The sequence below is a fragment of the Osmia bicornis genome, unplaced genomic scaffold (assembly GCF_907164935.1).
Source record: "Osmia bicornis bicornis unplaced genomic scaffold, iOsmBic2.1, whole genome shotgun sequence".
In the NCBI taxonomy this organism is placed as follows: Eukaryota; Metazoa; Arthropoda; class Insecta; order Hymenoptera; family Megachilidae; genus Osmia; species Osmia bicornis.
In genome coordinates, this window is record NW_025791064.1 from 147,569 (window position 1) to 171,516 (window position 23,948).

The 23,948-nt window shown below is 44.8% G+C and overlaps 5 protein-coding genes across 5 annotated transcripts; 1 reads left to right on the forward strand and 4 right to left on the reverse strand.

Annotated features, from left to right (window-relative positions):
- Nucleotides 1–165: 165 nt before the first annotated feature.
- Nucleotides 166–1,350, reverse strand: LOC123988651. The gene has a single exon (XM_046289403.1). The coding sequence runs from the start codon at nucleotides 1,348–1,350 to the stop codon at nucleotides 166–168; it is 1,185 nt and encodes a 394-aa protein (XP_046145359.1).
- A 153-nt stretch (nucleotides 1,351–1,503) lies between these two features.
- LOC123988652 lies at nucleotides 1,504–9,131 on the reverse strand. The gene is made up of 3 exons (XM_046289404.1): nucleotides 9,077–9,131; nucleotides 8,860–9,005; nucleotides 1,504–2,661 (listed from the first exon to the last, which is right to left on the reverse strand). Exons 1-3 carry the CDS (start codon nucleotides 9,129–9,131, stop codon nucleotides 1,504–1,506), a joined length of 1,359 nt encoding a protein of 452 aa, XP_046145360.1.
- Nucleotides 9,132–13,466: 4,335 nt separating this feature from the next.
- LOC123988653 lies at nucleotides 13,467–14,108 on the forward strand. The gene has a single exon (XM_046289405.1). The coding sequence runs from the start codon at nucleotides 13,467–13,469 to the stop codon at nucleotides 14,106–14,108; it is 642 nt and encodes a 213-aa protein (XP_046145361.1).
- Nucleotides 14,109–19,361: 5,253 nt separating this feature from the next.
- On the reverse strand, nucleotides 19,362–21,419 carry LOC123988654. The gene has a single exon (XM_046289406.1). It carries the CDS (start codon nucleotides 21,417–21,419, stop codon nucleotides 19,362–19,364), a length of 2,058 nt encoding a protein of 685 aa, XP_046145362.1.
- A 16-nt stretch (nucleotides 21,420–21,435) lies between these two features.
- LOC123988655 lies at nucleotides 21,436–23,169 on the reverse strand. The gene has a single exon (XM_046289407.1). It carries the CDS (start codon nucleotides 23,167–23,169, stop codon nucleotides 21,436–21,438), a length of 1,734 nt encoding a protein of 577 aa, XP_046145363.1.
- Between the last annotated feature and the right edge of the window lie 779 nt (nucleotides 23,170–23,948).

Here is a 23,948-nt window from a genome sequence, read left to right on the forward strand (position 1 = left end):
GAAGGTAAGTGTGGAATCACCGATCACTCTTCGTAAATGGTACTTTACGGATTTTACTCCTGCCTCCCACAGGCCACCAAAATGCGGCGCATAAGGGGGGATAAACTGCCAGCAGGTGCCTTCTAATGCCAGTGACGCGGCTGCCTCCTGGTAGAATGAAGTAGACTAGCGGAACATAGTGCGTAGCTCTCTGTCAGCTTCCTGGAATACAGTGCCATTGTCGCTAAACAGGGTGGCACAACGTCCTCGCCTGCCCACAAATCGACGGAAGGCTGCTAGAAAGGAAGCTGAGGTTAGGTCCGACACCGCTTCCAAATGTATTGCCATGGTAGATAGGCACACGAAGAGGGCAATGTAGCCCTTGTAAGCTTTGTGGCCACGCCCCGGCGAGGTACGTAGCTTAATCGGGCCCGCATAATCTACGCCGGTTGTTAGAAAGGCTCTTTGTGCTGCAGTGCGCTCCTGTGGAAGCTGTCCCATCAGTTGTCCAGCTCTACGTCCGCTGAGCCGGGCGCACGTTACGCAGGCTGCGATTTCGGATCGAACCAAGGAGCGGCCTCGAACGATCCAGACTCTCCGCATTAAATAACTGCGGGTGAGCTGTGGACCTCCATGCAGCGTGCGGTGATGTGCGTCTCGTACCAGAAGCTTGGCCAACGGACATCTCTTCGCCACAAGGTAAGGGTGATTTTCATTGAACGGCAGAGCCGCGTTTTCTAAGCGCCCTCCTAGCCTCAATAAGCCCTGGTCGTCCAAGAAAGGTCGACACGAAGAAAGGGGTGAAGCTTTGCGTAGCTCGCCATGCCGTTGCAGTTGTTCAATCTCCTCCAGGAAAGTGGTGTGTTGGGAGAATCTCAAAACTGCTCGGAAGGCGTGATTGCGCTCCGCTGCTTTAACAAAACCCCTCTCGGAAGGCTGCCCTCGGCTTAGACTGGCAAACCTGAAACACTGAGCAATAACAGATAAAAGGCGCGAGAGGGAGGAGAAGCGCGACAGGAAGTCTTCTTCAGGTTTCCCTTCAACGACGTGTGTCATGGCTCCTCTTCTCTCTGCCTCTATACCCTCGTTGGACTCCGGAAAGATCGCCGGCCAGAATTCAGGCTGGTCAGTCAGCCATTTCGGCCCGTGCCACCACAAATCGGAGTCGATGAGCTCGGCTGGGCTCATTCCTCGGGTTGCCAAGTCCGCTGGATTGTCTGAAGAACGGATGTGCCGCCAGTTGTCCGTCGGTATCGCGTCCTGGATATCGGAGACTCGATGGGCGACGAAGGGTTTCCATTGAGATGCATGGCCGCGGATCCAGTGTAGAGTTACACTAGAATCCGTCCACGCAATGATCGGGGCAGACATATTAAGGCCTTCCTTGACCCGAACCAATAATTTAGACAGCAAGGTGGCTCCACACAGTTCCAACTTCGGGATTGTTATAGTCTTCACCGGGGCCACCTTAGTTTTTGCGACCAAAAGCGCGGTCCTTACCGACCCTTTGTTTTTGACCCGCAGCTACACTGCCGCCGCATAAGCTCGCTGCGAGGCGTCACAAAACCCATGAAGTTCCATCTGGGTGGAGGGCTCTGATGAAGCAAACGTCCAGCGTGGGATTTTCAGGGCGTCCAGTCGCGCCAAGGAACCTCGGAAGCGCTGCCACGTAGTGCAGACGTTTTCTGGTAGTTGCTGGTCCCAATCTGCTCCAAGGATCCAGAGGTCCTGCATTAGAACCTTGGCCACCACTAAGACCGGCGCCGCCCAGCCCAGCGGGTCAAAGAGGCCAGCAATTTCAGAAAGGATGGACCTCTTGGTGGTACGCTCCCTCACCACCTCAGCAGCTGCGACTCGTAGAGAGAAGGCGTCATCGCTAGGATTCCAGTTCACGCCTAGTGTACTGATGCCGGACCATTCCTGAAACAGGCGCGTATCAGAAGAGTCGGTTTCTTGAATCTCCGGTATGTTAGATGCCCATTTGCTTAATTCGAAACCACCAGCTTTGAAAATGGCCACCACTTCTCTTTTCAAAGCCAGGGTCTCGTCGACATCATCCGCCCCGGTGAGAATATCGTCGACGTAGGTATGTCGACGCACCACCGATGCACCTCGGGGAAACCGGCTGTGCTCGTCGTTCGCCAGCTGAGCAAGTACCCGTAAAGCTAGGAAAGGCGCGCACGCCGTACCATACGTCACCGTCGTGAGCCGGAGGTCCTGCACTCGATCGTCGGGAGTGTCGCGCCAGAGTATGCTTTGCCATCTAGCATCCTCAGGATGGACTCGGATCTGTCTGAACATCTTAACAATGTACGTGGTGAATACTATCCGAAAAAGTCGCCAGCGGGTCAATACCATCCATAGGTCAGCCTGGAGCTTCTGACCAGTGGCAAGGCAGTCATTGAGCGCTTGACCTGTGGCTGTACAAAAGGATGCATTAAAAACGACCCGTATCTTGGCAGAAGGATCGTGGCGCTTGCGTACGGCGTGGTGCGGTAGGTAATACGCTGGCCCAGTCTCCGTTCCTTCGGGGGCCCGCTGCATATGCTGCAAGGTCAGGTACTCCATCATAAAATTTCGGTACTGCTCTTTCAGCTTGGCGTCCGAGGATAGGCGTCTCTCACAGTTGAAGAGGAGTTTCAACGCCGTCGTCCTGTTGAACTTCAGCGCAGTCAGCGGGTCCTTAACGAAGGGAGTAGTTGTTCTATGCGGATTCTAAATCACTGGCGTCAGCATTTTTTGTAATTTGACACCACACCGTCAGCAGAAATATGATACCCCCCACCCCGACAACATCCACCCCTCTCCCCACCCTATGACCTTGAACTGAAATTTGACACCACCGTCAGCAGAAATGTGACCCCCCCCCCTCTCCCTCCCCCGCCCCATAACCACCGCCCTCAGCAGAAATAACCACCCTGTGACAACCCCCGCCCTATAACCACCCCCTCAGCAGAAATACCCACCCTATGACAACCCCCGCCCTATAACCACCCCCTCAGCAGAAATACCCACCCTATGACAACCCCCGCCCTATAACCACCCCCTCAGCAGAAATACCCACCCTATGACAACCCCCGCCCTATAACCACCCCCTCAGCAGAAATACCCACCCTATGACAACCCCCGCCCTATAACCACCCCCTCAGCACAAATACCCACCCTATGACAACCCCCACCCCATAGCTATCCCCAGAGGAGAAATATCCCCCCCTCCGACCTTGAACTGAAAGTTGACACCATCAGCAAAAATATGATACCCCCCCCATGACCTTGAACTATTTTTGTCTTATCGGAAGACGACACAAGGCCCCAGCCACTTTTCTACGTCTTAAAAATGAGATTTTTTGTTGGCGCAGCAAATCTGACGCTGCAATTCGCGACTATAGAAGGTAGAGGTTTTGCTCATGACCTTGAACGAATTTTTCTACGTTTTGGAAATGCGGTTTTTTGTTGACGCTGCAGAGTGAACAGCCATTAAACACTTTCGTCAATGACAGCCCCACTTTAATAAAATGGGAGAAAATTTTGCAATGTGTGTCATATGTAGTTTGACAATTAGAAGTGCAAGGCTACTTAACGCGTTTGTGGAAAAGAGAAATGGAGGCCATGTTACTGCAAGAACTCGAACGCATCACCGAATTATTGGCGCAGCGGGCGATAAACATCAATACTGAAGATGAGCGTTGTGATTGCTTGATGCAATGTGACCAGTGCATCGAATTGATAGACGAACGATTACAAATGGGAGACGATTTATCAGTCGAAGGATGGCGAGATATAGAAGCATACAAAGAAAGAATCGACGCCTTGCGTAGGATATTGTATCGTGACAATGATCATCCTAGTGGTCAAAAGGCAATATTACTAAACGAACTTGCTTGTATAGAACAACTTTTGACACAACGTATTGCAGTCATAAGTAGTAACGACGACCGAAACGCATGTCTGGTGCAATGCAATCAATGCATTGATTTAATGATAGAGCGATTGCAACTCGAAAAGGACTTATCAACTGGTTTGAAAAATAGTTTAACAGCCAGGATAGCGAGATTTAAATCGTTAAGAGCAGAGTTACACGGATCTGTAAAAATAGGCGAAGGTCAAAGGAGAACAGATGCTGAATCACGTGCATCATCATCTCTTATCTGGGAGAATGTAGAATCAGCTTTCCATAACCGGATAACTACAGGAATTATAATCAACACCGAGCATATTGAACCACGAAACTTTTTGGAAGATGCTAGAAAAATAGTATTCCAACGTCTAGCGGAAGTTTTCCTAAATCATTCATGCATAAAAGTGAATACGGTGTTGTATGGGGAGTTTACCGCTAATAATAAAACTGATGTGAAAAGTTTCGGTGTAAGAAATAAACAATTATTTTCTACATCAAACTTGAACAATTGGTATGACAAATACGTTGTGAACTCAACTTTAACACTGATGGAAGAATTTCAGGAACGGGACAGTGGTTGGGCAATATCGAAAATTCTGCATTTGATGTTAAATATCAATAAATGCAATCCGATGCATGCTGGTTGTTACACAGACATACCAAAAACAATCAAGGACAAAAAAGCGGTAGTAAATGTGACAGTTGACGATGATACGTGTTTTGTCAGATCGATAGTTGCAGCATTATATCCCGTCCATGTGAATGCAAATCGACCATCATCGTATCCCAACTATGACACCGTTTTAAATTTGGAGGGCATCGCATTTCCAATAACCCTTAATCAAATACCAAAATTTGAGCGCCAAAACGATGTTTCGATAAACGGTTATTTTTGGGACTTGAATGTGAAAAGGTGTGCTCCGCTCCAACTCACCACCAACAAAAGATTTCGTCACGTTAACCTGCTGATGCTTGAAACGCCCAACCGTAATGTGCGTCACTTTGCATGGATTAAAAATCTTTCCCGGCTTGTTTCAAACCAGCTGAGTGCACATAAGAGTAAAACTTATATTTGTGACAGGTTTGTATCATGCCATTACGATCTATTTTAGTGTATGCGTTTGTTCTTTTTGTACTAATGCAGTTACTTTGTTTATATGCAGATGCCTTCACTACTTTTATGCGGAAGAAAAGTTATTGAAACATACGAAGGACTGCATGAAGATGAACGATTGCGCAATCATTCTACCATCGAGTGAAGATAAAATAATAAAGTTTGATAATTTTTGTTACCGAGAACGTCATTCATTCATCGTGTACGCCGATTTCGAATGCATGCTTAAGAAGGTTAACAGCAATCAAGGACACTGCAATGCATACCAGCAACACGAAGCATACAGTGTGGGATATTATTTTCACTGTTCATACAACGCATCGGTGTGCGAGTATCGCGCGTATCGGGGTCCTGACTGTGCTGAATGGTTCGTGAATGAATTTGAGAGCCTTGTAAGAAAAATTGCACCATTATTTAATACGATTGTGCCCATGACAAATTTGACGGGTGATGAAAGAGAAAATTATATGAATGCAACGCATTGTTATATTTGCGAAAAACCGTTCGACATCGACGAAACAAAAGTTCGAGATCATTGCCATTTCACTGGTCGTTACCGAGGACCTGCTCATCAGGGGTGTAATTTAAATTATAAAAATAAACGTTTTATACCAATAGTGTTTCCTAACTTATCGGGATACGATGCCCATTTTGTAATAAAAGAATTGGTAACGATTATCGAAGGCTCGACATCAGTCTTGCCAATTACAAAAGAAAAATATATTTCATTTTCAACGAATCTAAAACGTTACAAAATTTCGCTTCGATTTATAGATTCATTCAAATTTTTAAATTCAAGTTTAGATAAATTGAGTTCATATCTAGGGAAAGACGATATGACGATTTTACGGTCACAATTTAATTTTTTGAACGAGATAAGATTCGATTTGCTTACACGAAAAGGCATCTTTCCATACGATTATGTTACCGACTACATGAAACTGAGCGAGACGACATTGCCGACATGTGACAAATTTTATAATCAACTAAGCGACTGTGCCGTTTCACAGCAGGATTATGACCACGCGATAAAAGTCTGGCACAGTTTTAATATAAAAACACTTGGCGAATACAGCGATTTATATCTAAAAACAGATGTTTTATTATTGGCCGACATTTTTGAAAATTTTCGTGGCAGCTGTTTGAGAAGTTACAAATTGGATCCTGCATATTACTATACTTTACCCGGTTTTACGTGGGATGCAATGCTGAAGCACACGCGTATCGAATTAGAATTATTGACGGATATCGATATGCTACTTTTCATAGAGCGCGGCATACGTGGTGGTTTAAGTCAATGTTCTAATCGATACGCAAAGGCCAATAATAAATACATGGATTCATACAATTCCGAAGAACCATCGCGATATTTAGTTTATTTCGACGTTAATAATTTGTATGGATGGGCAATGTCGCAGTATCTACCTTACGGCGAGTTTAAGTGGTTAGACGATAATGAAATTAAAACTTTTAACATTCATGCGATATCCGAAAATTCGGACATTGGATATATTTTGGAAGTCGATTTGAAATACCCGCTAGAATTACACGATAAGCATGCAGATTTACCTTTTTGTCCAATACGCGAGAAGCCTCCTAATGCCAAACACGAGAAACTACTCGCTACAGTTCAGGATAAGCAACGTTACATCATCCATTACCGCAATCTTCAACAAGCTTAAATCATGGTTTAAAAGTTTCTGTAATTCATCGCGTTTTAGAATTTAAACAATCTCCATGGCTTCGCGAATACATTCATTTAAACACGCAACTTAGAACTGCGGCTAAAAATGATTTTGAAAAGAATTTATTTAAATTAATGAATAATGCAGCCTTTGGCAAAACTATGGAGAACGTTAGAAATCATGTAGACGTTAAATTAGTTACAAAATGGGATGGTAGATACGGGGCCGAGGCCCTGATATCTAAACCAAATTTTCATAGCAGATCAATATTTTCGGAATATTTGGTCGCAATAGAGATGCGAAAGTTGGAAATTAAATTTGCAAAACCCATTTATGTTGGTATGTGTATTCTGGATATATCAAAAACATGTTTGTACGAATTCCATCATGATTATATTTGGCCGAAATTTAAACATCTTTGTAAAATATTATACACAGACACAGACAGTCTTATATACGAACTGGAATGTGATGACATATACGATGTAATGAAACGCGATATACATCGGTTTGACACGAGCGACTATACCGAGGACAATGTTTACAGTATGCCACGAGTAAAGTAAAAAGTACCGGGATTAATGAAGGATGAAAATAATGGGTGTATAATGACTGAGTTTGTCGGACTTCGGTCGAAAATGTATGCTTTGCGCGTAGAGGGCAAACGGGACACGAAAAAAGTGAAGGGTGTCAAAAGTAACGTAGTTAGGAAAACTATTTCCTTCGATGATTATATACGTTGCTTGTATGAACGTTTAGAAGTGCATCGTGAACAGAGATGTATTCGTTCAAAATTGCACAATGTATATTCTATATGTGAAGAAAAGAAGGTGCTTAGTCCTTACGATGATAAACGATTCATAATTCCACAATCCACAAGAACATTGCCTTGGGGGCATTATAAAATGAATAATTATTCCTAAAAACATAATTTATTCTTTACTCCACGAGTAAAATATTAATTTCCAAGTATCTTTATAAGCCTGTAGGGTTTCGAGTTCATGCAAACCTTGCAACTTCATGAGAGAGAGAAAGAGACTGGAGTTTTTACTTATCTCAGGTCTTAGAGTTTGGAGGGAGATGTTTTCACAGTGCTTTATAAACCCAAGCGTGTTCGTTTTATTCATTATTTTCTGTTCAACGATGACGGTCCCAAGGTTAGAATCTTTAGCATTCTTGGCGATTGTCAAACATTATCGTAAGTAATCTTCAACAATTACCCAAATTTTATTTATTTTTAACTAATTGTTTTCGTCTTAACAGCCATAGTTATGCCGGTCTTCGAAATTGCGCCGGCGGAGGATGCCGCGCGACTGCCTGCAAAGTGCCGCGAGCGGCAGGAGTGGCGGCGCGAGTATGAAGCGCGGTGGGCGGCTACTTGGACGGAGGTCGATCTGTTCGACCTCCGATATTTGTTCGGAGAAGAAATCGATGTAAGTTGCCTGTCCGATTTTATTTTGATTTATTAGATTTTTACTGCGTATTAATGTATATTTTATCTGTTATAGCCGGACTGGTGGTAGCCGCCTACATTTATATTTTTTTGTTTTTTACTTATTATATTATATATTATTTAACTTAAAATATAAATATCTATAACCGTTATTAGTGTAATTTATTCTGTACCACACCCTTCCCCATACTCCATTAATGTAATATGAAAATAAAAAAGTATATAATCGTTATTAATGTAATTTATTTTGCCCAACCCTTCCCAATAATCATACTTCATATCCTTATATTTCTTCTGTGCGTCTGTATGTGACTGAACTCCTCCTAAACGGCTGAATCGATTTTGATGAAATTTTTTTGTGTGTTCAAGTTGACTCGAGAATGGTTTAGATTCACAATTCGGTCCACTACATAATGTGTTTCTAATTAATTTTTTATTTATAATTTGTTGTTGATCTTGGAATGTTTTCCATGCGTGGGGAAGGGCGTGGCAAAAAAATACTTTGATTTCATCTTTACTATATATATTTTATTAAAGGAAGTATGGGAAAGGGTGCGACAAAAAATAAATTACATTAATATTGGATATACTTGTACTTTATTATTATTATTATTCATATTTTTTTTAATTTTTCCTCCTATCACCAATCCGGCTATAACAGATAAAATAAAACATACATTAATACATAGTAAAAAAAATCAAATAAAACAAAAACGTGCAAGTAACTCACATCAAGCTCCTCGCGGAACAATTGCCGCAAATCAAATGCGGCGTCCGCCCATATCTTTTCAGCGTTCCGTCGCCTCTCCGCCCGCTCCCGTCGAACATATCGGAGGTCTTTCTTCCTTACAAATCCTAAACTCCTTAAGGTAGCGGCTGTTAACAAAAACGAATTAAAAATAAATAAAATTTACGCGCTAAAAGTAATTATTGAAAAAACTACTTACGCTGAGAGGCGATGAACGCCTGCAGAGCAAGGAATTGGTTGTTTGTGAAGTTCATTTTGAATAACGAAAACGCTGCGCTGATACGCTTATGAAGCAAACAGGGGAAACATCTCCCTCCATTTCTAACAATGAAAACCGCCAACACAATCTGAGATTAATCTGCCGGATATCTTACATGTTGTAACAACTCGGAATCGGCATGAAATTAAAAGGTTTGCAAGAACTCGAAACCCTGCATGCGTATAAAGATACTTGGAAATGCATGGCCAGCGAACACGTGCGAGTCAGTAAATACAAAGCCTTCATGTATTCGCAGCTTCGCCCGCTCTCATAAATAAAAACTTCAAGAATTTGAAGTAATAATTGTTGTATTATTTTTTGGTGATCAATCTCTAGTATTTCAGAAAAGTAGGTATTGCAGCCTGCAGAAACAGTAGAAAAGCGGCGACCCATACTACATAATGCGTACGTTGCCACGATCGCACACGAATAAGCAGAATTCAATGCGATAGTTTCCACAGTTTATTAAAATAATATAGCCCATGTCACTCCAGAGAAGGCATGGAAGCTACTGTTAAAATTTGGTATCAATCGGGCAAGTAGTTTTTGAAATTTTTCTGTACATACAAACGCTGTCTCTTTATATATAATAGTACTAGCTGCGTTACCCGGCTCTGCCGGGGAATTTTAATCAACTATTATCCCTACTTCCTTATTCCTATCCCTATTTCCCTGCCCTTATCCCTACTAATATATAAAAGTGAAAATGTCTGATCGTTTGTTCCTCTTCACGTTTAAATGGCTACACGGATTTTAATGAAATTTGCACTATTGCACTGATTATTCTTTTAAGATGGACATAGGCTATGTCATATTGCGATTTGCCCTTCCCCCCTACTTCATTAATGTAATATGAAAATAAAATTGCAAAACCGTTAATGCGATATGAAAATAAAATTATTCAATCGTTATTCTTTGCAATGTTCAAGTTTTTGCGAACCGTGCAATTTCATGAGAGAGAGAGAGGTGCCCGACTCGGAGTTCTTGCAAATTTGCAATTTCGCGAGATGCTGAAAGTCTAGTGTTTGGATGTATTAGGATTGGAGGGGATATTTTCTCGGTGCTTTATAAACCGATGAGTTTTCATTATCCGCTATTCAGTCCGCTATTCATTTCGCATTAATCAGTTTACGATGGCTACCGTTCCACGACTTGAACTACTTGCCTTTAGGGCACTTATTGAACAGTATTGTAAGTAGTCTTTAACGATTACTTGTCTTGGTGTGTTAATTTTATTTTAACTAGTTGTTTGTTAAAAGCTGAAAGGTTAGGATTAGTGCCAATAAAAAGATTCATCGAAGTGCGCCGGAAGCGAGCAGACCATCGGTTCAGCCAGATGTTAATGTGGGCCGAAGGTTGGAATCCGAATCATGAAGGTTTATTCGATTTGAGGGCGCTGTTTGAAGAGGAAATAGATGAGGGCCCTATTTGGGGAGATATTGATGTGTATCACCACGTTTACCATACACGGAAAATTTAAGTGGTCAATAAATGCAATCCGATGCCGGTTGGAGGAGATTGATGTGAGTTGCCCGTCCGTTTATGTTTTTAATTTATTAGATTTTACCTAATGCGGGTTTTATTTTGTCTGTTATAGCCTCCACCTCCCAGCGAATTGTATTATTGTATTATGTATTATGTATTACATTTATTGTATTAAAAAGTATTCAAATTATCAATATAATTTATTCTTAGACCAATCTCCCTTCATTTATAAAATAGCATTCCCCTGTAATAAAAGTAAACACAAAATAAAGCCGAAAAATTATTTATTCATATAATCTGTATAATTACAAACATTTTTAAATATAGATTGTTGTTCCGGATTTAGAGCGCCATAATTCAAAATATAATTTAATTAGTGTTCGACAACACCATCGGCTCGGCGTTGTCGTCGGTCGATCGGTTTATAAAAACACCGACGCCGCGACAAACGTCCTACTCATTCGTTTGCGCTCTTAAAACAAACGACAACTGTTACACGCGACTAATTCGCTACGGCCTTCTTTACGAATTAAAGAAGATAATAAAGTGCCATGTGAACTTGTTTATTACCAAAGTATTGACAGTGTCAAATTCATTTTCCTGCACGCTTTTCCCTTACTAATTTAACCGGCGTTTTTGCCTAGAGCAAAAATTAATACTCTACGCGCAACAAATGGTCCTTCGAGCCGGATTGTAAGGATCTAAAGCAGTGCAGTGCCGCATAAAAAACAATTCTAATTGTGTGGTGAACATTAAAATCGCGAAAGTGCTAAAATCTAAGCCGGATTAAATCGGCAGAACAAAGGATTTTGCACGTGTCGTTCGAACTCAACCGACATCGCGACCTCCGCCGGTAAACATCGGAGGACGTTCACGCGCTTCGCTTCGCGAAAACAGTGACGTGGTCATAACAGTTCACCTTGCGGGTACAGTACGTTTATTTGAAACACTTAATATCAAACATTATGGATACATTAATCCGCGAAAATAAAGTGCATGCACGCCTGATCAACAATGCACTGCTCAACTTTAAAAAATTGGGGAAGGCGAATCACACTCCTGCAGTGATTCGCAGTCGGATCAACCTGCTCAAGGATTACTGGGCCAAATTCCAATCAACGCAAGTCCAGATCGAGGTTGCAGCAACGGAGGAGGACACCAGGGCGAATCCCTACTTCTCCAGCGACGTCTTCGGGGATACGGAAGCAGCTTTCCTTGCCGCCCTCGACGCTATGACGGCAGCCTTACCGACGGACTCCGAACCTGCAAGTAACCCATGTAATACGAGTACCGCTTCTTGTAATCGCGAATCTGCTCTGTCGGTCAAGCTTCCTCGAGTCGAATTACCTAAATTCTCCGGGGACTATACGGAATGGGAAAATTTTCGAGACCTCTTTCAGTCTTTAGTTGGCTCTAACGACGCGTTACCGGAGGTGCAAAAGTTGCACTATCTTAAATTAAGCTTAATTGGTGAAGCGTCTCTTCTATTAAAGAACGTTTCCACTTCCGCGGCGAATTACGAGGCAGCGTGGAAACTATTGACCGACAGGTACGCGAACGAACGCGCGCTCATAACCGCTCACCTGAAAATGTTGTTCGACTCACCCCCGATCGGATCCGCTGTTTTAAGCGATTTAAAAAGTTTACGCGATAGATCTCGCGCCGCATTAACGGCCTTAAAAAACATGGCTCGTCCGGTCGAATACTGGGACGATGTTCTTGTTTTTCACTTTGTCCGCAAGTTGGACAAGGAGTCCCATCGGGAGTGGGAGTTAGCGCAGTGGGTGAAGAGGAATTGTTCCCATCCCTCGCGGATTGGGAGGCGTTCCTCAATGTGCGAATTCGAACTCTGGAATCGTTGGCGTCATCCCGCGGAGAAGGAAACAGCGCCTATAAAAATAAATCAGCGCCTATTAAAATCGTGAAAGCGCATTTAAACGCGTCGGAAACGAAATGCGTCGCGTGCGGCGCCGATCACGCTTTGTTTAAATGTGACGTGTTCCGTGGGCAATCCGTCGAACAACGATTATCACTCGCGCGCGAACATCATCGATGTTTTAATTGTTTACAAAAAGGACATCTCCCGGCAGCCTGTCCTAGCAAACGCGCTTGTTCGATATGTAAAGGTAGACATCATTCTCTTTTGCATTCTGAGCGAAAGGGTTCGAAGACGTCGTTCGTAAGCAAAGGTCGCGAATCGACCTCTCACGCGGATTTAGAATCAAGTCAACATTCGGCGCAACCTACACACGTAGCGGATGACAATATGGAAGACACGCCGATGTCGAATTCGGTAAACACGCACTTCGGTACGTCGCGTCATGAAAAAAAGGTCGTTCTCGCTACAGCTTGGATCAAAGTTGGCACTCGCGAAGGCCGACAAGCGACATTACGCGCTTTAATTGATCCAGGGTCGGAAGCGACGTTCATTCGCGAGAATGTTGCAAACGCGTTGCGCGCTAATCGCCAACACGTTCAGGCTTCCGTCTCCGGCATTGGTGCCGGGACGTCGGCCACCGTTCGCGCCTCCGCGCACGTTACGATTGAACCGTGCCACGGAAAAGGGCCTGTCATCCCTGTGCGCGCTCTTATCTTGAAACGGCTTACTAATTACCGCTCAAATTCGATAGACACCTTGAGTAGGTGGATACACTTACGTGGTCTTGAGTGGGCCGATCCTCTCACTAATAATAATGCGCCTGTGGACCTCATAATCGGCGCGGATAATTATGGCGCGATCTTGCTCGAAGGCCTTCGAAAAGGCCTTCCATCCGAACCCGTCGCGCCGAAAACGATTTTCGGGTGGGTGTTGACTGGTCCCGCTCGGTCCGCTGAGTCTCACGCAATGCAACTCCACGTACATTACGGCGACCTTAACGCTGAAATAAACAACACGTTAAGGAAGTTTTGGGAGGTGGAAGCGCTTCCACCGGTAACGTTCCTCTCCGAAGAGGACAAAAAATGTGAAGAACATTTTCGGCAGACTCATTCGCGTAAACCCGACGGCAAATACGTAGCGCGATTGCCGTTTAAATCAGAGCCTCCCATCGATATCGGGGCTTCGAAAGGAATCGCGGTCGCCTCCTTTTATAGATTGGAGAAACGGCTCGCCAAAGACGCGGAACAAGCTACGGCTTATCACTCCTTTCTGGAGGAATACCTGCAGCTCGGTCATATGCGGGAATTTCTTGAAACAGACCCTCCTTCTGAGCAAAAGGTCTATTTGTCGCATCATCCGGTCATCCGTCAAGACAGCAGTACGACAAAATTGAGAGTGGTTTTTAACGCGTCGATGCCTACGTCAAACGGGTCTACGCTAAACGATCATTTACTAGTTGGTCCGAAATTGCAAGCTGACCTCGCGGTCACGATTTTACGATGGCGCATGTATCAGTTCGTGTTCGCAGCAGATATCGCTAAAATGTTCCGGCAAATCTGGATCGATCATCGCGACACCGCCTACCAGCTGATAGTTTGGCGCGCTTAAACCCGAAGATCAGCTGAAAACATATGAACTGCTTACCGTGACATACGGGACGGCCCCAGCGCCTTTCCTCGCGAATCGGGTCATCAAACAACTCGCTCTGGATGAGGGGACTAATTTCCCTCCCACGAGGGAACCATTTGTTGCGCGTAGAGTATTAATTTTTGCTCTAGGCAGAAACGCCGGTTAAATTAGTAAGGGAAAAGCGTGCAGGAAAATGAATTTGACACTGTCAATACTTTGGTAATAAACAAGTTCACTTGGCACTTTATTGTGTTCTTTAATTCGTAAAGAAGCCCGTAGCGAATTAGTCGCGTGTAACGGTAGTCGTTTGTTTTAAGAGCGCAAACGAATGAGTAGGACGTTTGTCGCGGCGTCGGTGTTTTTATAAACCGATTGACCGACGACAACGCCGAGCCAATGGTGTAGTCGCGCTACTAACCTTAAAATCGGGGACTTAGTACTGTTGAAGAGCTCCTCGCTGCCTCCGGGAAAATGGGACCTCGGTCGGGTGACCGAATGTCACCCTGGTAAGGACGGCCTCGTGCGAGTGGTCAGTATCAAGACCGCACGATCGGAATATACCCGTCCTGTAGTTAACCTATGCAAACTACCGATTAGCTCATAAGATTTACTTTAAGTCAATGTATTATATATTCTACCATGTACAATTACTACGTTCTTTCCGCTTATATTTCTCGCTTACGCACTTATATTCGATGTAAAAAATTCGGTTCATCACCTACCTTAGTAAAACTACGCAGCATAGCACGGAACGTTAATGAAACGTGCTCGTCACTACGCTTCATTCACGGCGTAGAATCATGACGTCATTCGTCGCGGTCGCATAGCGCCGCGAGGCGGGCGGTATGTTCCGGATTTAGAGCGCCATAATTCAAAATATAATTTAATTAGTGTTCGACAACACCATCGGCTCGGCGTTGTCGTCGGTCGATCGGTTTATAAAAACACCGACGCCGCGACAAACGTCCTACTCATTCGTTTGCGCTCTTAAAACAAACGACTACCGTTACACGCGACTAATTCGCTACGGGCTTCTTTACGAATTAAAGAACACAATAAAGTGCCAAGTGAACTTGTTTATTACCAAAGTATTGACAGTGTTTGATCGTTTTCGCCCCTTAACCGGGAAAGGGGTTAGAAAACGGATTCGGAAGCGATTTTTTGCCGGTGCGCGACCTTACCGAAGCGATAGACTTCCAGTTTACGAAACTCGTATAGAAAAAGGCGCAATTTATGAATAAGAAAAGTTTAGACTCTGTAGTTGTATGTTAATAAAGTTTAATCAGAAAGAAATGTTAAACAGTTCTTGCGTTCCGAAGCAACGCGTTCGAAATTCAGAAGAACTAGTACGCGAAGACGTATAAGAAGAAGCAGCGGCGTTCGCAAGTATGCGGCGGCATATTTATATTATGTTTCCCCCCCCGTCTCCGCCGTCGCCCGCCGGCCTACCAGCTCAGTCGGCTCGCTACGTCGGCCAACGGAGCGAGTGAGATCGCTGGAGGTCGACGGAACGAACAGCTGAGACGAAGGAAGCGATCTAGCTTCTAGAAATTTCAAGCGTTAACGTTCGACGCTTGAACAGACAGTGTCAAATTCATTTTCCTGCACGCTTTTCCCTTACTAATTTAACCGGCGTTTCTGCCTAGAGCAAAAATTAATACTCTACGCGCAACAATTATAAAATATTGTTCGCTCCTATCCATGAATTGTGCGTAGAATCAAACCCCAACCATTTGACGAAAACTTTATTTCCCTTTCGTTGTAGAACCTTCTCCACTAAGTATACATCGTGATTTTTTACTTTTTGTAGCTCATATTCGTAGAACCCGCCAACCAACGGTTGTTTTTGCATATCTTGCAAGAGATACGTTACAGGATTTGTTCGTTGAATTTTAATAATTGTGAAAATTTCAGTTGTCCAATTCGGTGTATAACCCTTTGCGAATAAGGTTTTGTATTTACTAACTCGCACGTGATCACCGACCTTGTACTTGGCCGGAGCTGCAATCTTTATGTTAGAATATACGGATGATAAAAGTTTGTCCGCGTGTTCCGGTGTCACGTCGATGGGACGCATTCTAATCGTACGATGCCTTCTATTGTTATAATCTGAGACCAGCGTCGGTAAGACGGTTGTCCACGCATAGCTTCCATTAAGCGTGAACTTTTTCCACATTTCGTTTTTCAACGTCCTATTGCAACGTTCTATTATCGATGCTTTCATTACACTGTGCGTAAAGTAATGATTTATATCGTATTCTTTCATAAGATTTCGGAATTCTGCATTATAAAATTCCTTTCCCTTATCCGTTTGAAGATTTTTTGGTTTTCTTCCATCATTCAAAACGTTTAAAAATGCATCCGTAACGTTTTTTTCCATTTTTCGCTTTCACTGCTACGGCCCAAGCGTATTTAGATAAGACATCGATGACGGTGAGTATGTAATTGTGGCCATTGTTGATTCGCGCATACTGTCGCATCTCTACGAGATCCGCTTGCCAGAGATCATCGTAACCCCGTACAATGACTCGTCTACGTCTAAAGTTACGTCTCGCCGGCGCGTGCAACTCGTTGACCAGCTGTAGCTTCTCGCCCGTGATATGATTGCTCTTCACCTTCTTCATGTTTGTAAACTAACATCATGCTTTACGAACGCATCAATTTATAATCAACCCAGCTTCTCGAAGTTCTTCGATGATAGAAACGATCTCGTTGTCATGCCCCGTATGTCCTGCGGATTTCGAGGATACGAGAAGACGTAATCTATCGGCGAGCTCGTTTGGGTCATTCCAGTGCACGTAGTCCACCGCGTTATCGTTAGCCACCATATCGAACGGTATCAGATTACCTCCACGCCGCTCGTTCTTAAGCAATTTTGCAATGATATATTTATACTTGTAACCCTTGTTACTTTTCACAAGCCCCGACGAGATATGGCTGCGTCTATGAGCGTTCGACGACTTTAATATTTCCGCATATTTGTGTAAATCAGCATCGTTGAACAAGGTGTCATCAGGCATTCTCATGAATAGTAATTCGTACAAACCAGTTGTTCCTCTGTACTTCACCCCATTAATAATCACATCGTCGTTTTTGTTTACGTCGAAAACTGAACTTCCAAGCATTAATTTGTTGCGTTGTACGTATACTCCATACACGTCATCTATTTTCTTCTCACGATCGGTGAAGAGTAATTGAATGTATTTAGCTGCCAACGGCCCTAAATTTTCCGTGAAATGGCTACGTATGTTTTCGCTAGGGTTGTCCAAAATTCGCTGCATAGAAACATTAAGATTCTCGTCGCTGTCGCCGTACGTTTCAACGGCATGTATCGATTCATCACGATCTTTCGTCACATCCACCGTCTGTTCACTCGAAGATGTACCAGGTTCGGAATAAATGCGCGCTCTTGCAGTTTGTGCGCTTTGAGGGTTAAGAAAAGGAGTTGACGTCAATTTTTGCGGTTCTTTAATATTCAAAGTTGGGAATGTCGACTCGGATTTTATATCGATCGTGTCTGAATGTGGCGATACCGCTGATATATTCTCGATAATTCGTTCCAGCGGTTCTACCACGGGTCTCAATCGTTTTTCGATGACTCTCTCTTCGTCGATGCTCTCCGATTGCAGAGCTCTGCGTTTTTTGCGTATAGCATCGCTTGTTTTAGCTATAGCATTCGCAACTTTACTCGATTCTTTAATATTACTATTATCCATTGCAAAGAGAAGACGTCTACTCGCTAAGCGTTCTATCGATGGACTAAATGTTTCAGAAAACGGCAAATTCGTTAAATCCTTTTCTGTAACGGCCATGTTCCATCGAGCTGTCCTTGTCGATTATTACGAAACCATATTTCTGTTCCCAACACTGCGCGCACAATTTACAAAAGTTTTCGTACGACATGTCTGTATTTACATGATCATTATAATGTGGTGTAGATTCGTGCCATCTTGTTTGAACACGATCAAAAGGTTGGCATTGTCGCGAATTAGGTGTTTCGGTATTCTCGCATAAGTCTGACAGAGATAAAAACAGTCCACGCGCGAGTGCCTACCATAGCGAAATATTCTCTTATCACGTCTTGCTTGTCGTACGCAACGTCATCGAATATAAACACCGAATCGGGCAGCGCCTCGTTCGGTGGCGCGACTTCGGCATTATTTGAAAAATGAAAAGTTTCCGATTTCAGGAACGTTTGTCAAAATTCGTTCGAGATATTTGTACTTTGGTTGTTGCAATGATTTTGAGTATACATATACGTTATTGAATCTTACACCGTTCGGGCTCTCGATCAGACTGATTACGACGTTCGTTTTTACCGCAGTTCGATGGACCGCAAATTATACCACGTATCGTATTCGGCAAGAGGGGCCCGTGTCGTCGCCGACGATCGTCCATGCGTGTTGTCCTCTCGTCTAAATCGAGAATAAGGATAGACAGGGGCTGCTTTGCGAAATGCATATCGTCTATATATGTTCAGGAATGGTGGAAATCCTGGATGGATTGCGCTGGGAAAGAATTTTACACTTGCTGGGTCGGTTTCACAAATTGATTTATTTGAGTCAATGATAAAATGAAATGAACACGCTGATCTGACAATTAGTGTTTGAGCAAACAATACAAATGTGTGATCGTTAGGATGATCCGCTTTGAATTTTCACGTGAGAAAATGAACCGTCTGAATGAGTTTCAAATTACAATTACAGTGATTCGTCGTGAACAATGATTTTACATGAGTCGAGACATATAGATTATTGATTTGATCTGTCACCTGCTTGGTGGTACATGAACAATGCTCTTACAATTTGCAAGCAGCGAGCTTCTCAGCGCCGTTAATTCTATTAATTCGGCCCGCTGCTGTGATGGTGCCCGTGATCTCGTGCGTGATCGACACGTGGTTGGCGGCTCACGTGTTCAATGAATTATCTTGTAAATGAACATTACCTGTGAATCCTGTCGCTTGCACAATCGCTGAGGATTCGTGAGTTCGTCAGAGAGCTGCTTTCGTGATCCTTGTTGGTGATCTGCACGTGAACACTTGTCGAAGAGCGAAAAGAATGATCTGCACGTGTGTTTCACTGTGATCGTTGATCGATAATGGCGTCGTTGCGCGCGAGCCGGCGAGAAGACCCCTGCTCACGCGTTACCTAGATGGTCGACTCCCGATCGATAAATCGATCGACCGTGAGCGCCATCATGGCTGAGCGGATTCTCAAACATTTCCGCCCGCCATCAGCAACTCGTTGATGATGTTTCTGCAGAGGTGAGCTCAGCTTGATGGTGAACAGGCAGGATGACAAGCTTGGTGATCGGTCTGACGAGAGTCGTGGTTGCAGTCTTCACGGTTGCAACCCTGGTGAGGGCATCCTTGCCGGGGTGAACTTCGGTCACTCTTGCGAGTGGCCACTTGCTCGGTGGAAGATGCTCGTTCGTGAGCAGCACCAACGAGCCTGTCTTGATGTCGTTCGATGGGTGATGCCACTTTGAGATTGATTGAAGTCTCTGCAGGTAGTGTCGAGACCACTGAGACCAGAAGTGTTGAACCCTCTGCTGGATCAGTTGCCATTTCGACAATCTACCTGGTGAGACGTCGAGCAGTGATGGTTCTGGTATCGTGTTGAGCGCTGAACCGATGAGGAAATGTCCTGGGGTGAGCGCAGAGATGTCGTCGGGATCGTCACTGAGCGGCTCCAATGGTCTTGAGTTGAGCACCGCTTCGATCTGTGTGAGGAGAGTGGAAAACTCTTCGAATGTTAGTAAGAGCTCACCAATTGTTCTCCTGAGATGGTACTTGATTGATTTCACCACAGCTTCCCATTTTCCTCCCATGTGAGGAGCAGCTGGTGGGTTGAACATCCATTGAGTGCTGTCAGCTGACAGAATCGATGCGATCTGTCGGTGCTCCTGTGAACTTGACGTGAACAGGCGTTTGAGCTCTGCCTGTGCTCCAATGAAATTTGTACCACAGTCAGAGTACAACTTGTGAGCGATCCCTCTTCGTGATGAGAATCTTCTGTAGGCTGCCAGAAATCCCTCGGTTGAGTAATCGCTGACAACCTCGAGGTGAACAGCTGATGAGGAGAAACATACGAACACGCAGATCCATCCTTTGATTGTTTTCGAGCCTCTTCCCTTTGAATTTTTCATTGTGATCGGTCCTGCATAGTCGACACCGGTGTGAGCGAATGGTCGTGATGGTGTGACTCGACAGAGAGGTAGTTGACCCATCATCTGACGAGCGCGAATCCCCCTCTGACGAGCACACACGACACATCTCAAAATGTGAGATTTTACAGGAGCTCTGCCACCGATGATCCAGTACCGTTGTCGAATGTATGCGAGCGTGAGCTGCGTTCCTCCGTGAAATGTTCGCTTGTGAGCATCTTCAATGATGATCTTCGACAGGTGAGCGTCCCGTGGGAGGATCGCTGGATGTTTTTCATCCCTGCTGAGCGCTGTATTGGTGAGTCTTCCTCCTACTCGTATTGTTCCCTGCGAATCGATGAAAGCGGTGAGGCGACTGAAAGGGTGAGTTGCAGGCAGGGTTGAGCCTGAGTTGAGCGTCTTGATTTCGCTGGTGAAATACAAGTGTTGAGTCGCTTGAATCCAAAGGAGCTGCGCCTTCTCCATGTCGCAGGATGGTATGATGATCACAGGAGGAGTTTCGAGCTTTCTCTTAAGCCGTGAGGCAAACCTGAAACAAAGTGCAGTCAGTCTATACAGCTTAATAAGAGATGAATATTTGTAAATGAGATCCCAATGATAACTTAGCTTTTGAGCTGAAGCAAAGAGTGAGACATTGGGTCTCACTTCGAGCTCGCTGTTTAAAGTTGAGAATTCCTTTTGCTCTGGCCAATGATCTTGATTTCGAGCCATCCATGGAGGACCTTTCCACCAAAGCTCGAATCGTTGAAGTTGATCTGTCGAAATGCCTCGGGAAGCACAGTCGGCTGGATTAGAAGTACCTGGAACATGCCTCCAATGCGCATTTGGAGTGAGTTCTTGGATCTGAATGACTCTGTTCCGAACATAATCCTTCCAACGTGATGCTTGCGATTTGATCCATATGAGCGAAACTTGAGAGTCCGTCCACAGGTGCGTTGCATTGATCTTCACCTTGAGCGTTGATTGAACATATTTTGTGAGTTTTGCCAGTAGGAGTGCGGCCGACAACTCCAATCTGGGTATCGTGAGCCTCTTCAGTGGTGCAACTTTTGTCTTAGAGCAGACAAGTGACGTCATTGAGTCGTTGGACGGAGAGCTGACAGTGATGTAAATCACTGCTGCCATGGCAAGTTGAGAAGCATCAGAGAATCCATGAATTTCTACAGTTGAATTGTTCCATGTGTTGAACCATCTTGGAATTGTCAGTTTGGCCAAACCTTTGAGATCTTCTCTGATGATGAACCATCGTGATACAATTTGAGACGGTAATGGATCGTCCCAATTGATTTTGTGTAGCCAGAGTTCTTGTAATAGCATTTTTTGCTCGTACTATTACCGGTGAGACGAAACCTAATGGATCAAATATCCGAGCCACTTCGGACAATACGAGGCGTTTTGAACACTTACTTGGTTGATCAGTCAAAGTTGATGAGAAGCCGAATGCGTCAGTTTGAGGCATCCATTGAATACCGAGTAATTTGGTAGTGCAGTCGTCAAATGATATGGGAGCTGACGATTGTGTGGATGACGAAACAGCCCGTAGAAGATCTGGGTGAGTCGCATGCCATTTTGCGAGTGGAAATCCGCCCGCGTTGCACAATGCAATCAGCTGTTGAGCGACCTCCACAAGTTCCGAGATTGAGTCTGCTCCTCCAAAAATATCGTCCACATATCTGCCATGTGTGAGCGAAGGCGTTGCCAGAGGGAATCGATGACCCTCATCGTGAACAAGTTGCATGAGTGCTCGTGTAGCCAGGAAGGGAGCCGCCTTTGTACCGTACGTGACAGTTGTGAGCTGGTAAGGGATGACATTGCGGTCTTCATCGATCCAAAGGATTCGCTGGAGATCCCAATCATCCTTGTGAACTGCTACCTGGCGATACATTTTTGTGATGTCTGTGGCAAAAATGTGGTGATAATGGCGAAGCCAAATTAGAACATCCGTAACATTCAAGAGCAAATTAGCACCAGTATGCATTAAATCGTTGACTGATTTGCCTGATGTCGTAGCTTTTGATCCGTTGAATACAACCCTGAGCTTCGTTGTTGAACTGTCGAGACGTAGAACTCCATGGTGAGGCAGATAATATGGTTGAAGATGAGCAGAGGTCTGAGGTGTTGAACCGTCAGAAGAGACCCTCAACCCTCCTGATGCCGGAGCATCATGTGCCAAGGTCATCTCCCCATCAGGCCCAACGTTCTCAGCCTCTCTTGATGAGATTCGTTGGTGATCTGGAGCCTTTACCATGTGTCCCAATTCTTCGTACTCTTTCATGAACTCGACGTAGAGCTGATTGTATGTTGAATCCTTGGAGAGTCGTCGCAACGTGCTTTGTAGACATCTTTGAGCAATCTTGTGTGAATTGCCTAAGAGCAATGCTGGTGCCTTGAGTGGAATGCGAACGATGTACCTTCCAGTGTGATCACGAGTGTGAGTCGCACAGAAATGTGATTCGCATTCTTCTTCCTCCGGAGTGAGCGTGCTTGGAGTGTCCATTGGTGATTCCTCTTGAACCCAGAATTTGGTGAGCAGCTCTTGCAGATTGCTCTGGTCGTCTTGAGCAACTGCAAAATGTGAATAATGAGTATTTGAATGTGATTCGTTGACTGGGCCAATGACGAGCCATCCAAAAATGGAGAGTTGAGCAATTGGTGTTGTTGGTGAGCCCTTGATGATATTTGGCTTGATGATCCTTCCGTAGAAATCCGCTCCAATGATTAAATCGACTGGTCGTGGTGTCAAGAAATCATTGTCCGCCAACCTCAATTTTCTAATGTGAGGCCAATCCGGAGTTCTCATTGAGAACGATGGCAGGATTGTCGATACGGCTGTGAGCACGTGAGCCTGGATGCAGACAGTCTGCTGTGAATGCATCGACTGGAGTGTGACAGTGACCACGCCCTTTGTTTCAGTTGATTTTGTTCCACCAACACCAATGATTGTGATGGATGATCGGTGTCTCCGAAGGTTGAGCAGACGGGTGAGTTTTTCGGAGATGAACGAAATTTCGGAACCGGGATCTATTAAGATGCGGATTTGATGAACTGTCGTTGAGGTGGTGAGCAGAGCTTGAGCGGTTGCAAGGAGTGTCTGGTGATCTGTTGGTTTAACGACTGCACCGAGGTCCTACTCGGTGGTTTGAGCAGATGAGGAGGCTGTTCTGGATGAGCCGGCTTGAGCTGGAGCCGTTTTCGGCTCGCCTTCGTGGATCATAGTATGGTGTTTCTCACCGCAGTGTTTGCACTTTTGAGCCGACTTGCATGAGCGCACGCTGTGCCTGCCCAAGCAATTGTAGCACAGGCGCTTGTCTTCGATGGTTTGAGCTCGCACCTTGGGCGTCATACTCCTGAAGAGCGCGCATGCCACGATGTAATGTTGCCCTCCGCAACAGTCGCAACACTCGAAGGGCGATGGCCGTTCTAGGTGGGGCCTTTCGGTGGTGCGAGGAGCTGACTGGCGAGCTTGAGCTACAGGCCTTGCTGCGACTGCTGCGTGAGCTGGCCTGCTTGTGGTCGCCTGCTGAGCCTTCGGTTGAGCGGGCTTACTTTGAGCGGTCTTGCTGGCCGACGCTCTCGCCTTATCATCGGCCAACTGCTCCAGCGTTCTGATCCGTGAGGTGATGAACTCCATGGCCTCCTGGAAAGATGGATACT